General features: G+C 38.0%; 3 protein-coding genes across 7 annotated transcripts in view; 1 reads left to right on the forward strand and 2 right to left on the reverse strand.

The window, feature by feature from the left end:
- LOC117242888 overlaps nucleotides 1–6,726 on the forward strand; it is a 137,801-nt gene extending 131,075 nt beyond the window's left edge. For all 4 annotated transcript variants that reach the window (XM_033509938.1, XM_033509939.1, XM_033509937.1 and 1 more), the window contains 2 exons: nucleotides 14–265; nucleotides 1,331–6,726. In XM_033509938.1, coding sequence (XP_033365829.1) covers nucleotides 14–265; nucleotides 1,331–3,133 — 2,055 coding nt within the window. In that variant the 3' untranslated portion in view covers nucleotides 3,134–6,726. The remainder of the gene's footprint in view (nucleotides 1–13; nucleotides 266–1,330) is intronic.
- A 3,004-nt stretch (nucleotides 6,727–9,730) lies between these two features.
- Nucleotides 9,731–20,064, reverse strand: LOC117242891 (cytochrome P450 6k1-like). 2 transcript variants are annotated; one of them, XM_033509947.1, is made up of 7 exons: nucleotides 20,024–20,064; nucleotides 14,291–14,314; nucleotides 12,454–12,986; nucleotides 11,850–12,221; nucleotides 11,447–11,631; nucleotides 11,045–11,333; nucleotides 9,732–10,193 (listed from the first exon to the last, which is right to left on the reverse strand). In XM_033509947.1, exons 3-7 carry the CDS (start codon nucleotides 12,974–12,976, stop codon nucleotides 10,015–10,017), a joined length of 1,548 nt encoding a protein of 515 aa, XP_033365838.1. In that variant the 5' UTR covers nucleotides 12,977–12,986; nucleotides 14,291–14,314; nucleotides 20,024–20,064; the 3' UTR covers nucleotides 9,732–10,014. The 2 variants fall into 2 exon arrangements, with proteins under 2 accessions (XP_033365839.1, XP_033365838.1); XM_033509948.1 differs by lacking the exon at nucleotides 20,024–20,064 and having other exon boundaries at nucleotides 9,731–10,193; nucleotides 12,454–12,987; nucleotides 14,292–14,454.
- On the reverse strand, nucleotides 16,064–24,798 carry LOC117242787. Its single transcript, XM_033509712.1, has 11 exons — nucleotides 24,261–24,798; nucleotides 23,434–23,805; nucleotides 22,668–22,852; nucleotides 22,266–22,554; nucleotides 21,703–21,872; nucleotides 21,555–21,630; nucleotides 18,557–19,090; nucleotides 17,973–18,344; nucleotides 17,570–17,754; nucleotides 17,178–17,466; nucleotides 16,064–16,239 (listed from the first exon to the last, which is right to left on the reverse strand). Exons 1-11 carry the CDS (start codon nucleotides 24,781–24,783, stop codon nucleotides 16,064–16,066), a joined length of 3,171 nt encoding a protein of 1,056 aa, XP_033365603.1. The 5' UTR covers nucleotides 24,784–24,798.
- Nucleotides 24,799–26,523: the final 1,725 nt, after the last annotated feature.

Here is a 26,523-nt window from a genome sequence, read left to right on the forward strand (position 1 = left end):
TTTGCTGTTCTAGTTATCGATGATCCTCATCAAGGTGGCGGATATTAGCAACGAGGCCCGGCCGATGGAAGTCGCGGAACCGTGGCTGGATAGGTTGCTGCAAGAATTCTTCAAGCAGAGCGACGCGGAGAAGCTCGAAGGACTTCCAGTGACGCCATTTATGGATCGCGATAAAGTAACCAAACCCTCGTCCCAAGTCAGCTTCATCGGTCTCGTTCTACTTCCTCTTTTCGAGGCCCTTGGGGAACTGCTTCCACAGCTGCAGGTACTTTTATTACCACCCTTATTGTCCAAGGTGCTGTTAGTATTTTGATAAGGGTAGATGAAGATCGATACTTGGAAAAAATATAACACTTTTACAAACAGTATATCAGAAAACTCTTCTACCAAATTATCTATAAATATTATCACAATATGCACAGCTCGATGAAATGTTATTCGCAAAAATGATTAAATAATACTATGTGCCACCAATATCGAGTAATTAATATAGTTTTTTTTATTATTAATTTCTTTTTGATAATACTATGTATAAGAAAATAGCTGGCTAAATTATGTAACGAGAGAAGACGACTAACAAAGAATCGATTTAAAACAAGACTTAAAAATGTAGCTACAACGTTTTTGTTACAAACAAATTTCCATACAGCAGAATTGTTCAGATCATCGCGTGTATTCTCCAAATCGCTTTTCAGTTATCGTCGATTCTCAAACGTCAATAGGCTTTCGATCATCGATCACGTATCAGCTTTATCGCTCAGGTCACTCATCGTAGTGTATGCACACGGCTTTATAGCCTCTCCATGTTATAGAGTATAATCCACTCGCTTGATAGTTAATTCAAAGGTAATGCAACCACGCTGTGACGATAATGATACGTCTTTGTGTGTGATCTGTCTCCAAAGGTTGATATTCTGTCTATGTTAGAGCTGAAACAGTTGTGTAGGCGTGTATGTGTGAAATGAAAAAAAGAATACGTGATCTACGGTATGATGATTGCCTTTGAATTAGCGAGAGGATCATCCTGTATTAAACTGAATGCAAATCTTGCGTGTACAAGAGAATGTAAAGTTTCAAACGTTTGAAACGATTATTTGATTTTTTGATTTATAAAGGAAGCGTCAATTAGGTTTCTCTTGCTGCCTAAACACGATTTGCATCGTGTACCAGGATGATCGATTATTTCGCAACCGTGACGCGTAGAATGAATATTCTCTAGAGAGTTAATAAACCGGTTCTAAATCGTAATTTTATCGAACTAAGAAATCTTCAAAATCTTAATATTTAAATAGCAAACAAACTAATAAACACAGAAAAATTTCTCTTCCAGAACCTAATAGTTCAGCCAGTGCGGGAAGCTTTAGAATATTATCGCAGATTGAACGAAGCAGCGAAGGACGAGCGGCATCACCGGAAGAGCATAGCAGACCTGGGCGAGGCAAATCTGATAACCGTAACGTCCGGGACCACCGGGTCAGCTAGCGTGGTGAAATCTACCTCGTCGCACAGTATGCGCTCGAAACGTTCCATAGGCACAGTTCACTCGCGATCGCGATCCACCGACGACGAGATGACGGAGAACTTGACGGCGGAAGAAGCGGAGAACCTCGAGAGTTCGGATCCTGAGACAGCGACCGAGGTGGAGGTGAGCGAGAAAACGTTGAAGTTCAAAATCTCGACCGAGGGGACGTTGACTGGGCCGGCAACAGGTAGGAAAAGCTACCCGGGTAGTCGAAAGGGTAGTCGAGAAAAATCGTCACTGGATTATCATAGTCACGACCTAGCCAGGGCTGTTAGGGATCACGAGCGCGAAAGAAGACGCAGTAAAGGAGAGAATCTTGGCAGCGACCTGAGCTCGCCCGTCAGTGCGTGGTCCGCGGAAGGAACCAGAATCCTCGAGGAGCTGGAGAAAGACGAACCCGTTTTCCTAGATGCGAAATGGAACGAACGAAAAATGGTGGAGGGCAACGGTAACGTGGTAGTCGAAACCCAGCAGAGGAACAACCTGAAGAAAACGAGTAGCTTAGTGGAGAACGATCAGGAGATGAAGTCTAGTCGCAAAGAGGTACAGAGGGAGACGGTTGGGCTCCGGTGTTGTTGCGAGGATAAAACAGGACCCAACAATCACAAGTCCATCTTTTCCAGATTAAGAAACTTCACGGATCGGCTGAGTATCAGCTTCGACTCGAAGGACCCTACTGCGCCGAAGCCTATGAAACACGTAACCAAGACGCTGAACAAAAGCAACTTGATGACCACGGCGACCACTTCTTCCAGGCGCAATAACTCTCTAGCAGTTTGCAAGCGTTGCAACCTTACTAAAGTCTCGGTGAAAGAGAACAAAGCTATAGCGACGGTGGTGGAATTGTCTTCGGTGGATAAGCGTGCTATGACATTGCCAAAGGTGAGGAAATCGACGGAGTACAAGAACAGAGGCAGTGTCTGGAAGGTGTCGTTCGTCAAGGAGAAAAGATCGTCCGCTTCGTTGGAAGCTTTACCGAGCGCGATGTCGGAGAGATCTTTGGCGAAACACCGGCGAAATTCTTCGAATCCCGAGAGCAAGACGCACAGTCTGAAAGAAGCGAAGGATCAAAAGACTCTGGATATCGAGTTCAGAGAAATTGACGTGCGTACGAAGAAGCAGCAGCAACAACCGGAGATCGTTGTCAAGCCTGAGCACGGGTCCAGAGAGGCTGTACAAGAAGATATAGGCAAAATAGAAATTAGAAGAAGCTCGGCGAGCATGGAGGATATCTCGAAGATGGCGAAGCAGACCGAAAGCGTGATGCTCGGTTCGTTGGAGCCAAAGAAGACGGAGGAACGTCCACACACGGGTAGTTTGGACTCAATGTTGTGCAAGGACTCGGCCAAATGCCGGAAAAAGCCAACGTACTCTTCGCCAACTGCAACGTCCAAGAAATCGCCTGGTCTGTTGTCGCGATTCAAGTCTGGTATGAGTATCGACAGCACCAGGAGCAACAGCAACAGCGATTCCTTGCACGATCAAAGCTCGCAATCTCCGAGCGGCTGGATTTCCTCTCTGACGGCAAGCTTTCGACCAAAGAGGCAGGTATCGGAAGTTCCGTTGTCGTCGCATCCTCCGCGTTCATCGAGTCGCGAGGAGATCAAGTGATACGGCCTGGTGGTCGAGGACTCTTCTGAGAAACAGTTGTCGGGCCTGCACAAGTGGCTGGCTGAGAATATCTTCTGTTGCAGCAGTTAAGAACGTGTGCTCGCGTTTCGTGTAGTGTCGATCCACGAACCGAGGGTTGACCGCTACTTTCTCGCGCGTTAAAACTAGAGAAGTCGATGATTATCAAAAGTTGGGAGGAGACGTTGGAGCCAAAGATCGTTGACGAAGGCTGAAATTAAAAGAAGAAGATCGGGAGATACCGTGACGTTAAGTGCACGGAAGCGAAGGAAATCGAGTTGACGATCAGAGCGTTCGTGTTCCGTCGACATTGTGTCGACTCGATTTTCATTAGATTGTATCGCCGGCCATTGTTGGATCACATCTGTCTGTTAAATCGAAAACGATTATTTACCTCGACCTCGTGCGCTAGACGTTATTCGTAAGGAAATTTCCGATGAGGCTTTTCTCGATCGACCGAGTCGCCCCGCGTTATGTAACAATCTATCGACGACCGATCGATCGGTCAGGAAATATAGTATCGTGACAATCCTCTATTCAATAGGATCCGCATTCCGCCAATTGAACACGTCTTGACTACTTTGAGTCTGGATAGACTGGGTCGCGGAATGTTGCGTTTCTCGCGTGAAGCTCGAAGGGATTTTAACTTTAAGAATTTTTGAGCCACGTGTGTTCGGTATCGGGCGACCACGGACACGATCGTACACCATCACCTGGGCGATTTCCGGGACAAGCCTTCTCTTCGACGAGGAGGCAAAGAAAAACATTAGCGAAAAAAATCTGATTGTTCTGCCGCATCGCAGATGATTTGGCAAATTATTAGAATGTAACAGTCGAAAGAGAGTAGAGGCAGACTTTCAAGTCAGTTGTACGAAATTCAAATCACCATTTAAAGAAAGAAAAAAAAAAGGAAAAAATAAGAAAAAATATGTCTTAGAGTACGTGCGTGTAGTATGTCGATTAGCTGTTCCCAAATGTAACCAGAAAATGTGTGAGTGTAATTAACGTTCGTATCGAAGCCAAACTGTCGAACAGCTGGCGAATACCAAATATATGTATATTGCTCCTAATTATCGATCTCCGTTCCGAGAGCAGAGTGAATGGAAGAGGAGAGTGTGTTAGAATGAAAGGGAGGGAGAGAAAGGTAGAAGGAAAAATTACGTACGATAAAATTTAAATATCGAGATCAGGTGGTGAGAACGAATTGAAATTAGAGGAAATTAATGGTATAGGAGAAGAAGAAATTAGATCAAAAAAGGGAATCCAAGTTAAGAAAGTAGGAGAGAAAATATATATGGATGAACGGCCTGAAAGATAGAAGAAACTGAGAAGGCGCGGTATATAAACTATTTTATTTATTGTCCAATTAAAAGGATAGCCTAATGAGTAATCATTAATGTTGTTCGTTATTATACATATATACATATATATATACATAAAAAATATATATATAAATATATGCAACTCCCATCGAAACGCATAACGTATATAAATATTATAAATACATAAGAAGAAAAAAATGATCGTACGAAGAAGCAGGTCCATTGTAACACACAAGTTCAGCGTGTAGGTAGATAGAGAATGCAGCAGATCTAGACAGGCACGTCGTGTCGAATTACAATTCGAAAAAATTCATGCCTCGTTTGAGACAAGAGGAAGAAAAAAAAAAGAAGTAAATAAATTGGAGAAGAAAATGGTAAACCTGCCCAGCGACGAAAAACGAGAAGACACGAAAAAGCAGAGAGAAAAGAACGGAAAGAAATTTTCGTGTGTCGTAAACGTCGCGGAAAAAAGAGACGAAACCGATCGTTCGAATTATATCTCGAGGCAAATACTCGCACGATTTGGAAAATGATTTTGTTGATCTGTCAGAAATTTAGATGAATGTTAAATAAACGCTGTTTCCTCGTTGAGAAGGTGTCTTCCTCTGATTTAAAAACTACGAACAGTTATTCCAGTCGAGAATTACATAAACCGAAAAAAAGTCGTTAGAAAGTCGCCAGTATCCTCTGATCTAACGATTCTTGTACTTCGTCTACTCGTAGTCGATAAACACCCTATCCCTGAGAATGGTATTCGCTTATCTACTCGCTAAATTTTTAATGGATCGACAAAAAATGTATCCTCCGTTTATTTGAATATTTTAAGAACGCGTTTAGAACGAGAAGAAAGCGGGTAAAAAACGAAAAATATGATTATAAAATGGATACAGCCTAACGTAGAAGAACACCCTTGTGATGCACGCGTTTTCAGCCTCGACACAGCATCAATTCTCTGCGCAACGGTGTCTCGCTTTTTCATTTTTAGATGTTTATATTTTTATACTCCACCAGCAATGTGTCTCTACGGCGATGAAAAACCGCATGTATTGTTGAAGTCTAGTCTTACGTTATCGTCTTCACGACCCCCCCCAAAAAAAAGATTGAATTTTTTTGGGGCATTCTTCGTTTTTCTACGGCGATCGTAGAACAGGAAGAAAAAAAACCCTGTATCCACGCGATCGGCTCTCTGCATTCTGCGTAATGCTTGTTCGATTTTGTCTCCCCTCTCGAGAGAAGCCGCGGGAAGAGATTCGTTCGCTGTATTTTCGAAATACCTGCTCCTTTCTGGGTTAATTTGAAAAATTCAATCAACAGGAAGACATCGATTTGCTTTTTAAGTAAGAAACTTTGATCTCGAACTTACCAGTTTAATTAGACATTTTCTTTTTCTTTTTTTTTTTTTTTAATCAATCGTAGACGTTTGTTCGTCGATAAATCTCTTCCTACGGCGGCCAGGACTTGCGCGAGCATCCTCAGTCTAGCTCTTCCTTGATCGACCGTAAACATTGGTCGCGTGAATCCTTCCATTTCGTCGTCGAATCTCGTGGAATACTCGACCCACGTAGACGAACAGAGAGACAGGATCGGCGAATGTGAAGGTGTGTTCGAGCAAGTGAGCCATGTCGAAACACACAACGTTGTAAACACGCTATAATGTAACTTATTAAACTTCCAGTGGTACGAGGCAAAAAAAGTATTTGATCTTAACACCCTCACGAGTAAACCAGAAAATACATGTTTCCATCGAAGAATCGAAATTCCTCGGTTCTATCGCACCAACGACTGATTATAAAAATCAAATGCTTTTTTCGTTCTATCACTCGCTGTCTGTGCCTGATCTTTGTCAATATTTATTTGTCTCTTCCTAGACGTTAAATCGATTACACATGTACTAGAGGTTACAGTATAATGGAGCAATCGGGCAAGTCCGTTTTCCTAGAAACTCTCGGACCATCCCGTGTCGACAATCGAATACTCCTCATTGAATCGTCGGTGTTGTACTAATTTTCAAATTTTGAATCGCGGGCGCGGTCAGCCGAACTACTATAAATAATATCGCGTTGATCGAGCTCGATACTAAAAGCAAAACGAGGCTTCGAGGAAGAAATGACTGAGAACAGGAGGAGGAACGAAATTCGGTGGTCCAATCGTTTAATTCGCGACGAGGTAGCCCTCGTGTCCCAATTATTCTCGTCAATTACCGCAGCGTAATCGATCGTGCGTTTTCTCTTGCCGAAAAAAAAAGAAAAAAAAAAAGGAAAAAAAAAAAGATGAGAGCGATGGTCAGAAGAGATTGGAATGGTGTCACGATCGGAAATCGTGAACAAAAATAGGGCACAGAGTGTGATTTTCTGAAATACACGCTCGAGGAGATCCGCTTTAAAACGAATTCTATCGTCCGCAACCTTTGTGATCTTCGTTTCGTCGCCCACTCAATTACCTTCGCCGCGGATGCGGCGCTAATTAACAAACAAAGGAGCGATCGTCGCGTTAAACGGACGTCGACAAGCGCATTGTGACGACCACGACATTGTGAATCGAGACGCGCCCAGATGACTTCGTTTTTATTTGCCGTGAGAACCTGTGAGAGTCACGTGAATTTCAGACGAATACAGGCCGCAGATGTACACGGATTTGCTTCGATTTCGAGAAAATGGAGATGGAGGTGAAATTGAAGAGAAGCGGGGCCAAAGTTCAGAAAGTATTACTAGTTGAAATAGAATTGAAAAGTTAGTGTAATATGGGACCGAAGATTATTCATAATTAAGAAAAATGTAAAGTAAGATTTTGGTAGAGAAAATCCTTGATATTTGTACATACACTAACATTTCCACGTTCTTCCTTTTCCTAATTTCCAGTCCTATTTAGTTGATTCAATAAAATCGACATTCCCAGGACACATTCGGTCCCATCAACCTAAAATCTCGAACGATCATTATGTTCTCCTATTATACTCTTCCTTAGTATTCTAATTTTACGTGCTTCGACTATTCCATGCGTTTGTAACGTCTAAAACACGATCATTTCGCGATGAACATTCACGTTCGCAATGGATATGTTTGTTTCTACACGGTAATACCTAAAAACGTATCTTCAATTCATCTTTCATTGAATTTACTAATGAGAAAATCATAGTTTCCTATATTTTATAATTACATAGTTTAATTAACGACTAAATAACTTTAAATTACGAGTTAACAATTTTTACGCTACATGTATAATGGAAACCGAAAAGGAAACCGATCGTCAGTTTTAGCGGTGAGACTGCTAGTAAAATGGCAGAGCAATATCAATTATCGAAATGCACCGATGTAAACGCTCTTTCGTGAATAATAATTTGCCTTCTAGAAAAGATTAATCTTAATCTTCGGATCGAATGTACTTCTATAAATTTTCAGAAACTTTTGTATCACGTACTTCGTTTGCTCGATATGTTTTCCTCCAAAGCTTTACCGAGATAAGATAGAGAAGAAACGAACGACGAAAATTAATGATATAGACACGAATATGTAAATTCTATGGCAAATTGGCGAAATATTTTCGTATAACTGTCAAGCTGAAGATGAGCATTTCGAATAGTAAACGATAGGTAAATATGAATAATTTATTTGAAGAGACACAACCGCGATATATCAACTCGATGAATTAACGTTGTAAGTAATATGTCACTGCGAAATATTTAATTAACTCGACAGGCTAGCAGCCTCTGGAGACTCCATAGATTACATTAGCTTCGAGTAGAAATGTTATTTTGTAATTAAAGCAACAGCTACCAGTGTGTCGTATGTTTATCATCTGGCTATGACTAATGAAACATTGTTTTCGACAAGGAGCAAGTTAATTAAACATGACGTTAAAAATTTGTAAACGTATGATTATTAATATAATGTAATTTCTAAACTCGAGTAAATTATTCTGGTTAAAATATGCAATTGTCAGAAAAAACGGAAGGAAGTTCCTAGCACTACGCTTCTCCTCGTGTTTCTCGTGTGCTATTTGAATTGCAAGTTCACGTGACTCCGAAAACCGAGTAAACGATAGATGTAAACTGAATGACGTTACGTTAACCCCTTCCCGTGCTTTAGCGAGTCAGACCCGCGATGAAGATTTTGGCGCAAACACGAATATCGCGAGTCTGACTCGCGACCAGATACTTGGGCCAAACTTAAACATAACAAGCCGAGCTCGCGGACTGTTTTTTCGCCCGTTACGATCGCGACTGAATGTTAGTTCCTGTCTACGAGCATCAGTCTGGTCTATTTAGCGCGCGTCGATGTCTACCGCTTGGGCCAGAGTTTCGTCGAACTAAATGGCACGGGAAGGGGTTAAGATCAGTGTAGACGAATCGACGTGGCATCAATGTGATTTTATAACGATGACCTTGTGCGGTTTAGCAGATTAGTATACTGTTCTCTGAGTTAATATAACTGCATCCAGATCTGGAAAATTATACTGATTCGAAGTCAGGGGAAGGAAAGTTTTCATTCGAAGAAATGGGTCGAGAGATGCGAATGGCGTACGAACAAAAAACGGCTCTAGATGTATGTATAACGTATATTTACCTGGTGAAAAAGGATTATGGAACGGAGGACGTGAAATAACGGCTATGCTCGCTGGCGAGTTACTATCACAGATATTGTAAACGATGAATTGTATAGTTATTATGTGTGTAAAAGTATCGTGAAACAAATTCAAGCATGCCCGACGTTCGTAAGTATGTACGTACATACCTTGTTCGATTATGACGATCGATCGCTATTCTGCTCATATGATATTATATCGAACGAAGAAACGAAGAAGCTACCTCTTAATATTCGGAAGCTAACAAAAGCAAGACTATTAAAATCCCGCGCAGGTGTTCTCCGAAACTTACACTCGATAGCGTAGAATCGAGAATCAAGAAAATCATACTCGACCATTCGTGGATATTCGACGCTTCGCTCTAGAAACTGACACGATACAAATGATCAGAATGGGCAGAGTTATGCCACAGATTACCGTGACTAATACGCGTATCGAACGCCATCGTCGAACAATGGCTACGAACAAGGTGCCGGGATACCGCATGGTATTCGCCATTCCAACTTGATTCTAAGGTGTCGTAATAATATATTACAGAGATTTAATTGTAAGTTAAGCGGCGGTCATGCACTGGCCACGTGGCGGCCAACCGGCCGATTAGTCTCTTTTGTAAATGAGAATAAGTGAATGAAATAAATATATACATGTGACCGCGTAAGTGAAACAAAATTAAATGTGTTTCCTCTGCATGCAATATTTTCCTCGCCAGGATATCACAAATTTACAGAAAGATAATTTCGTATTATCTAACACGATCAAATAAATCTAATTATTTTCAGATATTTGAAATTACAATTTTCGGGCATTTAGGATTACGATTATAAAATATACTTAATATCTAAAGAAATGAGGATGTTACTTGTCGAACTTCACCGATTCGGTAATAAAATACATCTAACTTATCACAAACAAAGCAAAAAATCGGTATACATAACGCGATTCGTAAAACTTTAGCTTCGTCTAATCAGCAGCAGTGGTAATCTTTCGAATGTTGAGTTGTACTCCTCCTAAAGCTGTCGTGACGATTGTTTTGGGATCTAGGACCACTGAAGTTTTGGTTTTCTCACAAGGTGAAACTTCGTAATCCTTCAAAATCTGTACGACTCCAAGTTTGGATTGCATGAGTCCCAATCGCATACCTGAAACGAAGAGTAAAAGAAAGAAATCATCAACAGAAAGTCTAAAGATACACATTGGTACTCGCATCTTTCTTATAACATGTTATAATAGTTAAATAACATGTTAAAGTAACATGAGTAGGATCTCAGTAAATTATCTATTTGGGAATGTATGTTACAGTAGAACTCCATTTGTCTAATAATCATAAACTGTATGGATTTGTCTGATAATAGAACGTGGTAAACTGTACCAAATTCATATGTTTAATAGATAATGCCGTGCAATGCGTTGTTAAATATTTATTCACATTCTGGTAGTTTCTTCTCAACTAGTGGTGCAAAAAGGAGATAAACTTCTGTTCGATTGTATTCTTCCGTTTTCAAATTTTCTAGTCGTCCTCTATAACTGTAACATACTTCAGCATATAGCTGGTGATGTTTAATTTTACCGTATGCACGTTCTGCAGTCAAAAGAGATTTGAAAGCAGAGACGCAGGTTCCTTAATAAAAATATTCGTATGTAATAATAATATAAGAAGTAATATAAAATATAAAAGTGATTTCGCCATGTAACTACTGTGAGAAAGTGCCTGTTGAGATTAAGATTTCCACACATCGTATTTTGTAGATCTTATATAATGCGATTGCAAATCGTCCTACGTAAAAAAATAAGTACCTTATCGTTAATAATATGGGTACAGTTTAAAGAAAGGAATACTGATCTTCACATGTATGTATCTATGTCCTTAAAGTATACATTTCTACACATATATGTATTTCATTTCGATTCTTTTAATACTACTTTCATACGATTGCCATCGATGGCTCTGGCGTTAAAGATATTGGAAAATATTGCGGAAAATTTTACTAACCAATGCAGCCGCGGGGTCCCCCACCAAAGGGCAAGTAGGCGAAACTTGGCCTGGTACTTTTGGCTTCCTCGGTAAATCGGAGTGGATCGTATTTTTCCGGATTCGGGAAGTACCGCGAATCATAGTGTAAACCCATTATCGAAATGAATATTCCGGTGCCTTTCTCTATCACCAGATCGGAATTAGGCACTTTGTAATCGGCAACGGTAACTCGATCCAAGTGTGCTGCAGATGGATATTTACGAAGAGTTTCAGAAATTACCATATCGAGGTATGGTAACGTCGTAATCTGTGAAACATTATATTTCTTAGTATGTTTACAATTATATTACAACCCTTTTTCACATACTATCCATATGCCTCTCTCGTGTTTCTAATTTAATATTTTTGTAGTTGCCGTACCATATCGTATGTGATTTTGCCATCAGTTTTCGCCAGAGCATCGTGAATCTCTGCCCTAAGTGTCTTCTGTATATCTGGGTTCATTGCAAGTTCGCGCAGTGTGAAAGAAATGGCTGTAGAAGATGTTTCAGTACCAGCAATAAGAAACATGATCGCTTGTGCCACTAAATCGTCACCATCGAATTCTGAAACATGCAAATTAAACTTCATCGCAAAACTTCAGCAAAACGATCTATTATATTTAGTACAATTGGAAAATAACTTGAAAGGAAATTATTTTTCGTCCGTTTCGTTGGGAGCTCACGAAACAAGGATGGGCATAAAATTATAATTCATAGATTTCTGACGATTCTTAAATAACTTCATCGATAGAAGATAATAAAACATTGTAGCAAATACGTACTGTAATCCTTCAAATTTTCGTCGTTCTTGTATGTTTTCCTGATCTCGATTAGCACATCGATGAGGTCATTCTTCTTCTGACCGGAATCGACTCGTTGTTCAATCACATCCCAGAAAACAGATCGGAAGAAGTTAGTTACGTTTTTTCTAAGTAACTTCGGCTTAAGATACTTGACTAACTGAGGCGAGAATGATATGATATGTGACTCAATGTTACGATAGAAATTAGAATGGAAGATCTTCCTGCCATATTCACGGAACGGTGTTTTTGGATTCTTTATCGCACCTACTTTTAAGCCAAACGCAATACTACCGAACATATCGGTGATGAAATTTCCGCAAATATCCTTGAACTCGACTACTTTTCCATCGCCTGAAACAGATATTAGATTTCCTATGTTGTGTCTTGCATTATTGCATTTTTAATCAAGAAACGATTGTTGCAAAATTTGAAGTCTCTCGCATCAAGAGGATTGACTTTTAATTCTGTTAAACATTTTTCTTAAGTGAGAGTCATTGTTTTAAAAATATATATTGAACTAACAACAGTTTTGTTATGTTATTTATTTATGTTATTATGTAAATGCACTGAAAAAGCGGTTTACCCTCCAAATGCAACGAATCGAGATACATTCCAAGATCGTCTGCGACCGCCAAAATTAAATCGAACATTATCTTCTGCTTTCCCGGGGTAAAAATCGGCGTCATTTTTGGCCTGAGAGATTTCCATCCTGGATTTCTCATCAGTATCATATTTGCGTATCCAATACGATCGTCTTTCTCATCTGCAATCGCGTACCTATCAGGGAAATAATCGAAGTCTTTCACTAGCACGTGCTTCGCGAGTTCTGGATCGCGAATTAACAGGTGAGGTTTGTCGAAGGCGTAGAATCCCAGCAAAGGCAAACCTTTGCCGTTATCGTATACGTCCTTGAGGAATTCCGAGGCTGATTTTCTTGACAGAAGGCAGTCCATGATGTTGCCTACGAAAGGCGTAGGTGCAAGCTGTTTGATTCCTCGTTTCGACCAGTAGTTGAATTTACGAGTCATGTAGAGATAAGCGGCAATCATCAGGGTCGAAAGGATGAGGATGCCATCCAGACTCCAGTATAGCGTTAATAGGGCCATTTTAAATGAGTCTGAGAAGAAAAAATGTTTTTGTTGGTCTCAGAAGATAATATTTATCAGCACCTCTTGGATTGCGAATTATCATGGATTTAGAGAAATGCAAAAGCTGGACAATATTTCGCGGAATGCTTCATTGTAATACAATCGTCCTCGAGACTCGTTACGCTTGCTTCTTATGTTGAGGGAAATGTATGAGTCTACCTTCCCTTTAGTCGGATATTCTTTTTCTCAAAGTCGACGCCACTCTGATACTGCGGTACGAGGGGATGTACACACTCCGATCATTCAGCGACTACTTAGAGGCTCGAACCTCGGTGACAAGGTTTATGGAACGTTGATTGGGGTATACATATCAGCAATAAGTTAATGTTGTAAATAATTTGCCCGGAGCGTCTAAAAATTCGACGTCACGTTTTTGTCGCAAACTTTGTACTTCGGTCAGCCCCCTGTTTGCTTCTTGGGTATTGATATTTTATTTAATGAATATAAAATAAACCATTATTTGTGTTTAATGTCATTCGTGAAAATACGAAATTGCACAAATATCTGGAGGTCTGTTAACATACAATAAATGAAATATGTTATCATTCTCTGGTTAAAAAAAATCACTAATGTCAAAATTTTTAATATTTTAAGAACTTGCTGACCTATGACAAAACTTATTTTGTCAATTATTAATCTAGTAGGAACACTTTCCTAATGTTTTTATAAAGAACATGAAATATAATAATAGAACCGGCTTTCTGTTTGAACACAATTGTATATTATTTAATCAACGAGTAATTCGCTGGCACAGAGTTTTGAATATTCTGGCGTCTCGCGTGGAATGATTCAAGATTAGAGTTTTCATCAAGGAGCGGAGAATATTAGAAAGGGAATACTATTTAAGAAAACTATATTCTATGAGATGGACATAGTTTGTTCAAATAGAAGAATAGATAAAACGTAAATGTAAATCATTTTCTCAAAAAGCATTTTAGTGAAAGTACAATGATTGTATCCGTGACTGATCTGTATAATGGTTCGGATTTGGTGGAATCTGCTTTCTTTTCCACGTGCATCCCCATTAATTAAAGACAAACAGTAAAATTTCGGTGTAATTAGGAAAATACTGCTCGATTAAAACTGAGTAAATAATTCAGAAAGGGAAGAAAAGGTAACATATTACACTTTACATAAGTTCGTGAAACAGAATAGGGACACATTTGAATTTAATTTGCAAAATACAAGAGGAAAATTATCAGAAAATAATAGAAAAATAGAACAGATAATCTAATACCGCGGTGTGTGTTGCAGTGAAAAATACCGTACGTACCGCTATGAAACGATTTCTTCACTAGTCACAGATGCCAAATAAAATAAGAAAATATTTCCGAAGCTTGTAATGTACATTACGAGAGTGAGCTTTGCATTGTCAGCTGTGATGGTATATACGTCTCATTTGTAATCTCCCCACTCTTGTAAAATTTACCGCTGAATCATTGCTAGCTGACAAAGTGCCATTTGCGAAAAATTCTCGCAGCAGATTTTAGCATCGAGCAAATGGTAAGAATTGGCATCTTAATTGGTAAGATAGTTTTTTCGAAGTATTCAGTTGTTTCTAATGTATAATAATCATCTCGGCGGTAATCTACTGCTTAATTTTCACACATTAAGAGACGTGTTATAAAATTTCTGCATTGGAAGCTCAATTGTCTCAATCGAATTGTATTTCCACACGTAAGGAGGTATAGATATTGGAAAGTTGCTTTCAATCACTTTCCTCTTTCCAGATCCGGAAAAATAAGCGGTACAAATTATATAAACGATCATATAAATGACAATATTCTCTAATTTCGCACAAAGGTATTTTTTACCATTTTTCCAACATGACCTATAGTATATTTGCTTAAAGTACATAATCTAAAACATACATCATATCATCTATTATAACGAATAATCTTTCGCATAATTGAAAAAGTGTTATCAATGAAGTTGGAGGTTACAATGTATCAGCGTTATTTACCTGCTTAATAGCAAAAAGTGCAGTAATATAGGCAGTAATATTTTAGAAGTAACATACGTGATAATTTCATATTCAACCATCATTCTTGTTTTGAGGTGTCAAGTGAAATTACTAAAATCATTAAAAATGTACAAGTTATTAACAGGTGAATAATCTCAATTGCTAATAAATATTACGTAAAATGTAATCTGCGATTTGTTAAATTTTTAACCCGTCTATGGAAAGATATCTTTGGCTTAAATGCTTATTCCTTATACTGCTATTGTTACATGCTGAATTATTATCGAGCATGAGAGATACATATGGTATATTAGAATATATGTATGATTTAGATAATAAACAGTCTTTTTTATAGTTGAATGTGATCTTTCATTTAGCAAGGAATAAACGCAAAAGTCATGCCAACATTTTAATATCCAAAACCGTATATATGTGACTACCTTCTGCCAAAAGTGACGCAGCTATGTGACATATCTTTGTATGTTTTATTTAATCTGATTGCAAATTGTTCTACGTAAAACATATGTACCCTATCGCAATACTATCGTGTATAATCATAAGAAAAATCTCGCTACAATCGAACTACAATGTAGATATATAGTGGAAGTGCTGACAGGCAAAGGATGTTTTAGTAGAAAAAGTTAGTCGTTAGTTGCAAGTTAGTTGGAGTTAGTCACGAGCCGTGAGTTGTGACTTGAGAGTTGGATTCCGATTAGTTGTGTTATATTACTACATTAAGCTCTACTTAAATAATCATCGTTTCCCTGTTTCAATCACTGCAAATAAATCCATTAAATAAATAAAGTCATTATATAAGATTTCGTATTATTTAATATTACATTCGATATAAATTGACAATACATAAGTTCAGTTATTTTTAGATACATAAAATTATAATTATTGGACATTTACGATTACAATTTTAAAATATATTTAATACCTAAAGATTCATTTCTTCCGAGAAAGAAATGACGATTATACTTCGTGAACTTTGTCGATTCGGAAGTAAAATATATCTAACTTATCACAAACAAAGCAGAAAATTGGAATGCATAACGCGATTCGCAAAACTTTAGCTTCGTCTAAACAGCGACAGTAGTCTTTCGAATGTTGAGATGTACTCCTCCTAAAGCTGTCGTGATTATTCCTTTGGGATCTAGGACAATTGGAGTTTTGGTCTTTTCACAAGGTGAAATTTCGTAGTCCTTCAAAATCTGTACGACTCCAAGTTTGGATTGCATGAGTCCCAATCGCATACCTGAAACGAAAAGTGAAAGATTAAGATTAAAAGTGACAGCCAACAGAATGTTTAAAGATACACGTTGCTACTTGCATCTTTTTTGTCATACCAGTGACAAGAATACAAACTTAATCAATTATCTATTCGGGAATGTGTGCTACGGTAGAAATCTATTTGTTTAATAATCATAAACTGTGTCAATATGTCTGATGGCAAAATTATTTCGTCTAGCAGGCCATACAGTGGAATGCGTTATTAAATATTTATTTACATTCTGGTAGTCTATTCTCAACTAGGTGTTAGCAAAGGAGATAAACTTCTGTTTGATTGTATTCTTCCGTTTTCTAACATATTTCGGCATATAGCTGGTGATGTTTAATTTTACCGTATGCACGTTCTGCAGTCAAAAGAGATTTGAAAGCAACGAGATGCAGATGCCGTAACAAAAATGTTAGTATGTAATACTAATATAACAAGATATGTAAAAGTCAAACCAAATTCTCTAACTGCTAATGCATCTAATTTGTCTACTTATTTTAGTTTTAATTTTACATTCGTTTGATTATGACGAGGCAGGTCATGCACACAGTGTGATATTTCGAGCCGTGTAAAGATTCTTCAAAGATTGAGTGGGATAAAAGTAATTTCGCCATATAACTACTGTGAGAAAGTGCCTGTTGAGATTAAAATTTCCACACGCCGCATTTTGTAGATCGTAAGTAATGAGATTGCAAATTGTCCTACGTTAAAAAATAAATACCTTATCGTTAATAATGCAAGTACAGTTTAAAGAAACGAATACTGATTTTCACATGTATGTACCTATGTCCTTGAAGTATACATTTCTACACATATATGTATTTCACTTCGATTCTTTTAATACTACTTTCATACGATTGCCATCGATAGCTCTGGCGTTAAAGATATTGGAAAACATTGCGGAAAATTTTACTAACCAATGCAGCCGCGGGGTCCCCCACCAAAGGGCAAGTAGGCGAAACTTGGTCTGGTACTTTTGACTTCCTCGGTAAATCGGAGTGGATCGTATTTTTCCGGATCCGGGAAGTACCGCGAATCGTAGTGCAAACCCATGATCGAAATGAATATTGGGGTGCCTTTCTCTATCACCAGATCGGAATTAGGCACTTTGTAATCGGCAAGGGTAAGTCGATCCATGTATGCTACAGCTGGATATTTACGAAGACTTTCAGAAATTACCATATCGAGGTATGGTAGTGTCGTAATCTGTAAAACGTTATATTTCTTAGAATGTTTACAATTATATAATAACCCCCTTCACATACTGTTCATTTGCGTTCCTAAATTAATGTTTTTGTAGTTGCCGTACCATATCGTATGTGATTTTGCCATCAGTTTTCTCTAGAGCATCCTGAATCTCTGCCCTAAGCGTCTTCTGCACATCTGGGTTCACTGCAAGTTCGTGCAGTGTGAAAGACATGGTAGTAGAAGATGTTTCAAAACCAGCAGCAAATAATATGGCCGCTTGTGCCAATAAATCGTCACCATCGAATTCTGAGACATGCAAATTAAACATCATCGCAAAAGTTCAGCAAAACGATCTAATATATTTAGTACAATTGGAAAATAACTTGAAAGGAAATTATTTTTCGTCCGTTTCGTTGGGAGCTCACGAAACAAGGATGTGCATAAAATTATAATTCATAGATTTCTGGCGATTCTTAAATAACTTCATCGATAGAAGATAATAAAACATTGCAGCAAATACGTACTGTAATCCTTCAAATTTTCGTCGTTCTTGTATGTTTTCCTGATCTCGATTAGCACATCGATGAGGTCATTCCTCTTTTGACCGGAAGCGACTCGTTGTTCAATCACATCCCAGAAAACAGATCGGAGGAAGTTAGTCGCTTTTTCTCCAAAGAACTTCGGTTTGAGATACTTGGCTAACTGAGGCGAGAAGGATATGATAAGTGACTCCATGTTACGATGGAAACTAGAATGGAAGATCTTCCTGCCATATTCACGGAACGGTGCTTTTGGATTCTCCAACGAACCTAGTTTTAAGCCAAACGCAGTGCCACCGATCATATCGGTAGTGAAATTCGCGCAAATATCCTTGAACTCGACTACCTTTCCATCGCCTGAATCAGATATTAGATTGCGATTGTTGCATTTTTAATCACGAAACAATAGTTGCAAAATTTGAAGTCTCTCGCATCAAGAGAATTGACTTTTAATTTTGTTAAACACTTCTATTAAGTGAGAATCATTGTTTCAAAAATATATATTGATCTAACAACAGTTTTTCATGGTTAATCTATTATTATGTAAATGCACTATAAAAGCGGTTTACCCTCCAAATGCAAGGAATCCAGATGCTTTCCAAGATCGTCAGCTGCTACCAACATTATATCGAACATTTTCTTCAGCTTGCCCGGGGTAAAAGACGGCGTCATCTTTGGCCTAAGAGATTTCCATCCCGGATTTTTCATCAGGACCACATTTGCGTATCCAAAACGATCATCTTTCTCATCTGCAGTCGCGTACTTATCAGGGAAATAGTCGAAGTCCTTCACTAGGATGTACTTCACGAGTTCTGGATCGCGAACTAAGAGGTAAGGTTTGTCGAAGACGTAGAATCCCAGCAAAGGCAAACCTTCGCCGCAATCGTATACGTCCTTGATAAATAGTGAGCCCGATTTTCTTGATAGGAGACAGTCCATAAAGTTGCCTACGAAAGGCGTAGGTGCGAGCTGTGTGATTCCTCGTTTCGGCCAGTGGTTGAATTTACGAGTCATGTAGAGATAAGCGGCAATCATCAGGGTCGAAAGGATGAGGATGCCATCCAGACTCCAGTATAGCGATAATAACGCCATTTTAGATGAGTCTGAGAAGAAAAAATGTTTTTGTTGGTCTCAGAAGATAATATTTATCAGCACCTCTTGGATTGCGAATTATCATGGATTTAGAGAAATGCGAAAGCTCGACAATATTTCGTGGAACGCTTCGTGGTAATACAATCACTCTGGATACTCGTCACGTTTGCTTCTTATGTTGAGGGAAATGTAGACGTCCACTCTCCCTTTGGTCGGATATTCTTTATCCGAAAGTCGACGCCACTCTGATACTGCGGAACGAGGGAAGGTGACTGGTAAGGGGGTGTACGCATCTCGACCACCCAGCGGATACCTAGTGGATCGTGTCTCGGTGACGAGGTTTACGATACATCGATTGGGGTATTCGTATCGGCAACTAGTTAATGTTGTAAGACATTGGCATCGTCTCATAATTTGCAACTTCGTTCATAAAAATACGAAACTCCACTAACATTTGCGCGTTTAGTAATATAATTAATGTATTATTTTATTGGTCTTTGATATTTAAAAAATATCACTAATATGTGTCCTCCTAAAGTCTTCCGTTTTCTTACTTAGGAACTTTAAGAATATTTTTAACCCGTGACAGAAGTACAATGATTGTATCCGTGACTGATCTGTATAATCGTTTGGATTTGGTGGACTCTGCTTCCTTTTCCACGTGCATGTCCATTAATTAAAGACAAACAGTAAAATTTCGGTGTAATTAGGAAAATATTGTTCGATTAAAACTGAATAAATGATTCAGAAAAGGAAGAAATGGTAACATATTACACTTTATATAAGTTCGTGAAACAGAGTAGGGACACATTTGAATCTAATTTGCAAAATACAAGAGGAAAATTATCAGAAAATAATAGAAAAATAGAACAGATAATCTAATTCCGCGGTGTGTGTTGCAGTGAAAAATACCGTACGTACCGCTATGAAACGATTTCTTGACTAGTCACAAGCACTATAAGGTAACAGATACCAAATAAAATAAAAAAATATTTCCGAAGCTTGTAATGTACATTACGAGAGTGAGCTTTGCATTGTCCGCTGTGATAGTGTATACGTCTCATTTGTAGTCTCCCCTCTCTTGTGAAATAGTACCACTGAATCATTGCTTGCTGACAAAGTGCCATTTGCGAAAAATTCTCGTAGAAAATTTTAGCATCGAGCAAATGGTAAAAATTGGTATCTTAACTGGTAAGACATTTTGTTCAAAGTTATCAATTGTTTTTAATGTATAATTAACATCTCGGCCATAACTCACTACTTGATTTTCACACATTAAGAAACATATTATAAAATTTCTATCCACAGCACCAACATTTTGAATATTATACAATTATAGTAAAGAAGTATTTCGACCAATGGTTTCCATGGAATGAGACAATGAAAAAATTGCATAGAAAACTGAATTTTCACAATCAGCAACAAGGTATAGATATTGGAAAGTGTCTTTTTATCACATTCCCATTTCTAGACAATGAGGGACAAATAGCAGGACAAATTAGAAGGGTTGGGGTCATATAAATGTCAATAATCTATAATTTCGCGCAAAGATATTTTTTACCATATTTCCAACATGACCTAGAGCATATCTGCTTAAATTACATATTCTAGAACATATATTATATCATCTATTACAACGAATTATCTTTTGCATAATTGAAAAAGTGTTATCAATGAAGATAGAGGCAGCGATGTAACCTCGGCGTTATTCACCTGCATAATAATAAAAAATACAGTAATATAGGCAGGTAGTAATATTTTAGAAATAGAAATAACATAACTGATAATTTCATATTCAACCGTAATTCAAATTCGTGAAATTACTAAAATTAATAAAAATGTACAAATTATTAACACGTGAATAATCTCCATTGCTAATAAATACTATGGAGGTTCTCAATTACGAAGTTATCCAGGAGATTTAGAGTCGGATTTCACAGAAAAATTTCTACGACTTATTGCCCCATTCATCGCGCAATAAATATTTGTAAAATGTATTGATAAATAATGTCAGGAATGTAATCTAATTAAAAAAATTAGAGAAAAAAATTTTTATTCTATATTTTCGACTTCTTTTTTCGCGTAGAATCACCCCCTTTCCGCTTGTACCACCAGTTACCAACCACCCTGTATAATGGAAGTGCTGACAGGCAAAGGATCTTTTGGAGAACGTTAGTCGTTAGTTAGTTGCAAGTTAGTTGGAGTTAGTCACGAGCCGTGAGTTGTGACTTGAGAGTTGGATCTCGATTAGTTGTGTTACATTACTACAATAAGCTCTTCTTAAATAATCATCGTTTCCCTGTTTCAATCACTGCAAATAAATCCATTAAATAAATAAAGTCGTTATATAAGATTTCGTATTATTTAATATTACATTCGATATAAATTAACAATACATAAGTTCAGTTATTTTTAAATACATAAAATTATAATTATTGGACATTTACGATTACAATTTTAAAATATATTTAATACCTAAAGATTCATTTCTTCCGAGAAAGAAATGACGATTATACTTCGTCAACTTCGCCGATTCGGAAGTAAAATGTATCTAACTTATCACAAACAAAGTAGAACATTGGAATGCATAACGCGATTCGCAAAACTTTGGCTTCCTCTAAACAGAGGCAGTAGTCTTTCGAATGTTGAGATGTACTCCTCCTAAAGCTGTCGAGATTACTGCATTGGGATCTGTAACTATTGGAATTTTGGTTTTTTCACAAGGTGAAATTTCGTAGTCCTTCAATATCTGTACGATTCCAAGTTTGGCTTGCATGAGTCCCAATCGCATACCTGAAACGAAAAGTGAAAGATTAAGATTAAAAGTAACAGCCAACAGAATGTTTAAAGATATACGTTGCTACTTGCATCTTTTTTATCATACCAGTGACAAGAATACAAACTTAATCAATTATCTATTAGGGAATGTATGCTACATCGCATTTTGTAGATCTTAATTAATAAGATTGCAAATTGTCCTATGTTAAAAAATAAACGCCTTATCGTTAATAATGTAAGCACAGTTTAAAGAAACGAATACTGATCTTCACATGTATGTACCTATGCCCTTGAAGTCCACACACATATGTATTTCATTTCGATTCTTTTAACTCTACTTTCATACGATTGTCATCGATAGCTCTGGCGTTAAAGATATTGGAAAATATTGCGGAAGATTTTACTAACCAAGGCAGATGCGGGGACCCGCACCAAAGGGCAAGTAGGCGAAACTTGGCCTGGTACTTTTGACTTCCTCGGTAAATCGGAGTGGATCGTATTTTTCCGGATTCGGGAAATACCGCGAATCGTAGTGCAAACCCATTATCGAAATGAATATTGGGGTGCCTTTCTCTATCACCAGATCGGAATTAGGCACTTTGTAATCGGCAAGAGTAACCCTATTCAAGTTTGGTACAGATGGATATTTACGAAGAGTTTCAAAAAGTATCATATCCAAATATGGTAGCGTCGTAATCTGTAAAACATTATATTTCTTAGTATGTTTAGAACTATATTATAACCTCTTTCACATACTATTGCTTGAAACACTCTCGTGTTTCTACGTTAATATTTTTATAGTTGGCGTACCATATCGTATGTGATTTCACCATCAGTTTTCTCTAAAGCATCCAGAATCTCTTTCCTAAGTGTCTGCTGTACATCTGAGTTCCTTGCAAGTTCGTACAGTGTGAAAGACATGGTAGCAGCAGACGTTTCAAAACCAGCAGCAAAAAATATGGCCGCTTGTGCCACTAAATCGTCACCCTCGAAGTCTGAAACATGCATATTAAACATCATCGGAAAAGTTCAGCAAATCGATCTATTATATTTAGTACAATTGGAAAATGACTTGAAAGTAAATTAGCAAATATAGATATTTGGGCATAATTTTCAATTTGTGACATGAATATAATTATATTGGAAGAAGTAGTCATGTTATTGATATACAGGGTGGTTGGTAACTGGTGGTACAAGCGGAAAGGTGGTGATTCTACGCGAAAAAAGAAGTCGAAAATATAAAATAAAAATTTTTCGTTCGAGGCTTTGTTTTCGAGAAGATCGACTTTGAATTTTCGCTCAGTACGCATGCACTTTATCACGTCTCGTTATAACGGCCCCCACTGTAGATTTTTAAAAAAATTTAAAAAAAAAATTTTTTTTAAATTTTTATTCTATATTTTCGACTTCTTTTTTCGCGTAGAATCACCCCCTTTCCGCTTGTACCACCAGTTACCAACCACCCTGTATATGAAATCGTAATTCACATAGTTCGTTATTCGAAATTTCTGATTTTCGACGATTGATACATAATTTCATTAATAGAAATTAGTAAAATATTGCAGCAAATACATACTGTAATTCTTCAACCTTTCGTCGCTCTTGTATGTCTCCCTGATCTCTGCCAGCACATCAATGAGATCATGTCTTTTTTGACCCGAAACGACTCGTTGTTCAATCACATCCCAGAAAACAGATTGAAAGAATTTAGTGGCTATTTTTCCAAAGAATTTCGGTTTGAGATACTTGGATAACTGAGGCATGAAGGTTATGGTAAGGAACTCCATGTTACGTTGGTAATTAGCATCAAAGATCCTCCTGCCACATTCACGGAACGGTGTTTTTGGATTTTCCAACGAATTTAGTTTTAAGCCAAACGCAATGCCACTGATCATGTCGGTGGCGAAGCTCGCGCAAATATCTTTGAACTCTATTGCTTTTCCATCGCCTGAAAGAGATATTAGATTTCCTATGATGTGTCTAGCATTGTTGCATTTTTAATCAAGAAACAATAGTTGCAAAATTTAAAAAGTCTCTCTCATCAAGAGAATTGACTTTTAATTTTGTTAAACATTTCTATTAAATAAGAATAATTATTTTAAAAATATACAGGGTGGTTGGTAACTGGTGGTAAAAGCGGAAAGGGGGTGACTCTGTCATGTGCACTTTATCACGTCTCGTTATAACGGATCTCACTGTAGATCGTTGTCTCGATGGAAAAATTTAAAAAAAAAAGAAAAATTAAAAAAAAAATTTTATTCTATATTTTCGACTTCTTTTTTCGCGTAGAATCATCCTCTTTCCGCTTGTACCACCAGTTACCAACCACCCTGTATATTGAGCTAACAACAATTTCACATATTCCATCTATTATTAAGTAAATGCACTAAAAATGCGGCTTACCCTCCAAATGCAACGAATCGAGATACTTTCCGAGGTCGTCAGCGATCATCGCCATTAACATGAACATCTTCTTTAGCTTTCCCGGGGTAAAAATCGGCGTCATTTTTGGCCTGAGAGATTTCCATGCTGGATTTTTCATCAGTATCATATTTGCGTATCCAAGACGATCATTTTTCTCATCCGCAGTCGCGTACCTGTCAGCGAAATACTCAAAATCCTTCACTAGAATGTGCTTCGCGAGTTCTGGATCGCGAACTAACAGGCAAGGTTTGTGGAAGATGTAGAAACCTAACAAAGGCAAATCTTTGCCATAATTGTATGCATCACTGAGAAATTGTGCGCCCGATTTTTTTGACAGTATGCAGTCCATGAAGTTGCCTACGACGGGCGTAGGTTTAAGTTGTATGATTCCTCGTTTAGACCAGTAATTGTATTTCCGAATTACGAACAAATAAGCGGCAACCAACAGGGACGAAAAGATGAAGATGCCACACAGAGACCGCAATAGCGTTAATAACGCCATTATAAATAAGCCTGACAGGAAAACTGACCAGGAGTGGTTGGACTGATGATAAGACTTGGTTAACGAATTAAAATATTCACTGTATTTCAACAACTTCGTATATATAGATAGTTACGCGCTGTACGTGTAGATATAAGTTAGACTTGCGACTGATTAATGAATAGAAAAGCAGTCAAGAGATGTTTCCTAATCTAAGGATGATGAATCAATGAATTTCGGCGATGATGTTATAGCGGAGGAAAGCTATTGATGGGTGTGTCCGATGCGCGGAACCATCGGATTCGTTGATGGCAGTTTGACTGAAAAAGTGAGGGCAACAGTCATTGCTTCTAATTGGCGAAGGAAAAGTTTGGTGGGTAAGGAAAGTCTAGTCGCCCCGGAAAGAAGGCTAACAGGAGAGCCAAGTTTTTCCTAAGTTCCCGGAGTGGACAATAAATTTAAAGAACATTTCACCTAATAAGATACTTGCTTGGTCTAAAGAATCTTAACTATGAAAATGCCAAGATTTATAGTGGGTCCTAAAGATTATAAGGGTGTGTAGACATCTGATTTGTGTAGGGAGGCACCTAACGTTACATACAGAAAATACAAAAGCTAGATAATATTTCGCGGAATGTTTCATTGTAATAAATCGTTCTCGAAACTCGTTACGCTTGCTTCTTATGTTGAGGGAAATGTAAGCGTTTACCTTCTCTTTAGTCGGATATTCTTTTTCTCAAAGTCGACGCCACTCTGATACTACGGTACGAGGAAGGGCAAGTGCTAAGGGGGTGTACGCACACCGATCACTTAGTGGTTACCTGTATCGGGCCTCGGTGATAAGGTTTACGATACGTCGAATGGGCCATTCGTATCGGTAACTAGTTAATATTGTTAGAAATTTGCCTCGTCTCATCCGATATTCCGATGTTTTTGCCGTAAATTTCGTACTTTGGACCGGCCTTCGTTCGCATTCTAGGGCTTGTGACCGCTGTATATGGTAAAAATCGCCATAGCAATTAAAAATTCATGAATGAAAATTAGATTCATCAGTATCCATGGTAAAACACTTGCTATAATATTCTGTCCTATGAGTGCAAAATAAACCTTCATTTATATGTAACTTCCTTTATAAAAATACGAAACTCCACAAAAATTTGCAAGTCTATTAACATGTAATTAATGTATTTATTACATCCGCTAAGTTTTTACGTAAATCAGAATCTATTGCTTGGTCGATGCGGCCATTATCTGTCCAAATATAATTAGTCGGATCGTAATAATCCTTAAGAGCTGTCACGAAACAAAGCATTCGTATTGTACCATTAGGACCCTTAATTGTTACAAGACATATTCAAGTCGAGACGTTCCTTATGATTATTGTTCCATCAGGTAAAAATGGGAAAGTCGCTTTTTCCCATTTTCAACGGTCATTTCCACCCGCAAGCGACCGGTGGTGGAGCGACCAACACCCAGCAATAGTTTTCCTCTGCGACAGCATCATCACCGAACTTTACTTTTCTATCTTTTGATCATTCAACAGGCGTTCGACAAAGTGTGGCACGAAAGACTTTTATTCAAACTAAAGAAAATCCTACCACACATTCACTACTCCATCTTAATATTATATCTAACCAATAAGCCGTTCATGATTAAATACTTAGACGCTATAACCGCAACATTTCCAATAGAAGCTGGCATATCTGCCGATTTACCAAGTTTAACACCTTAACCTGCAACTACGAGCATAGCCCGTAGTAC

This window comes from Bombus vosnesenskii, unplaced genomic scaffold (genome assembly GCF_011952255.1).
Source record: "Bombus vosnesenskii isolate JDL3184/JDL3185 unplaced genomic scaffold, Bvos_JDL3184-5_v1.1 scf7180000016279, whole genome shotgun sequence".
NCBI classification, from domain to species: Eukaryota; Metazoa; Arthropoda; class Insecta; order Hymenoptera; family Apidae; genus Bombus; species Bombus vosnesenskii.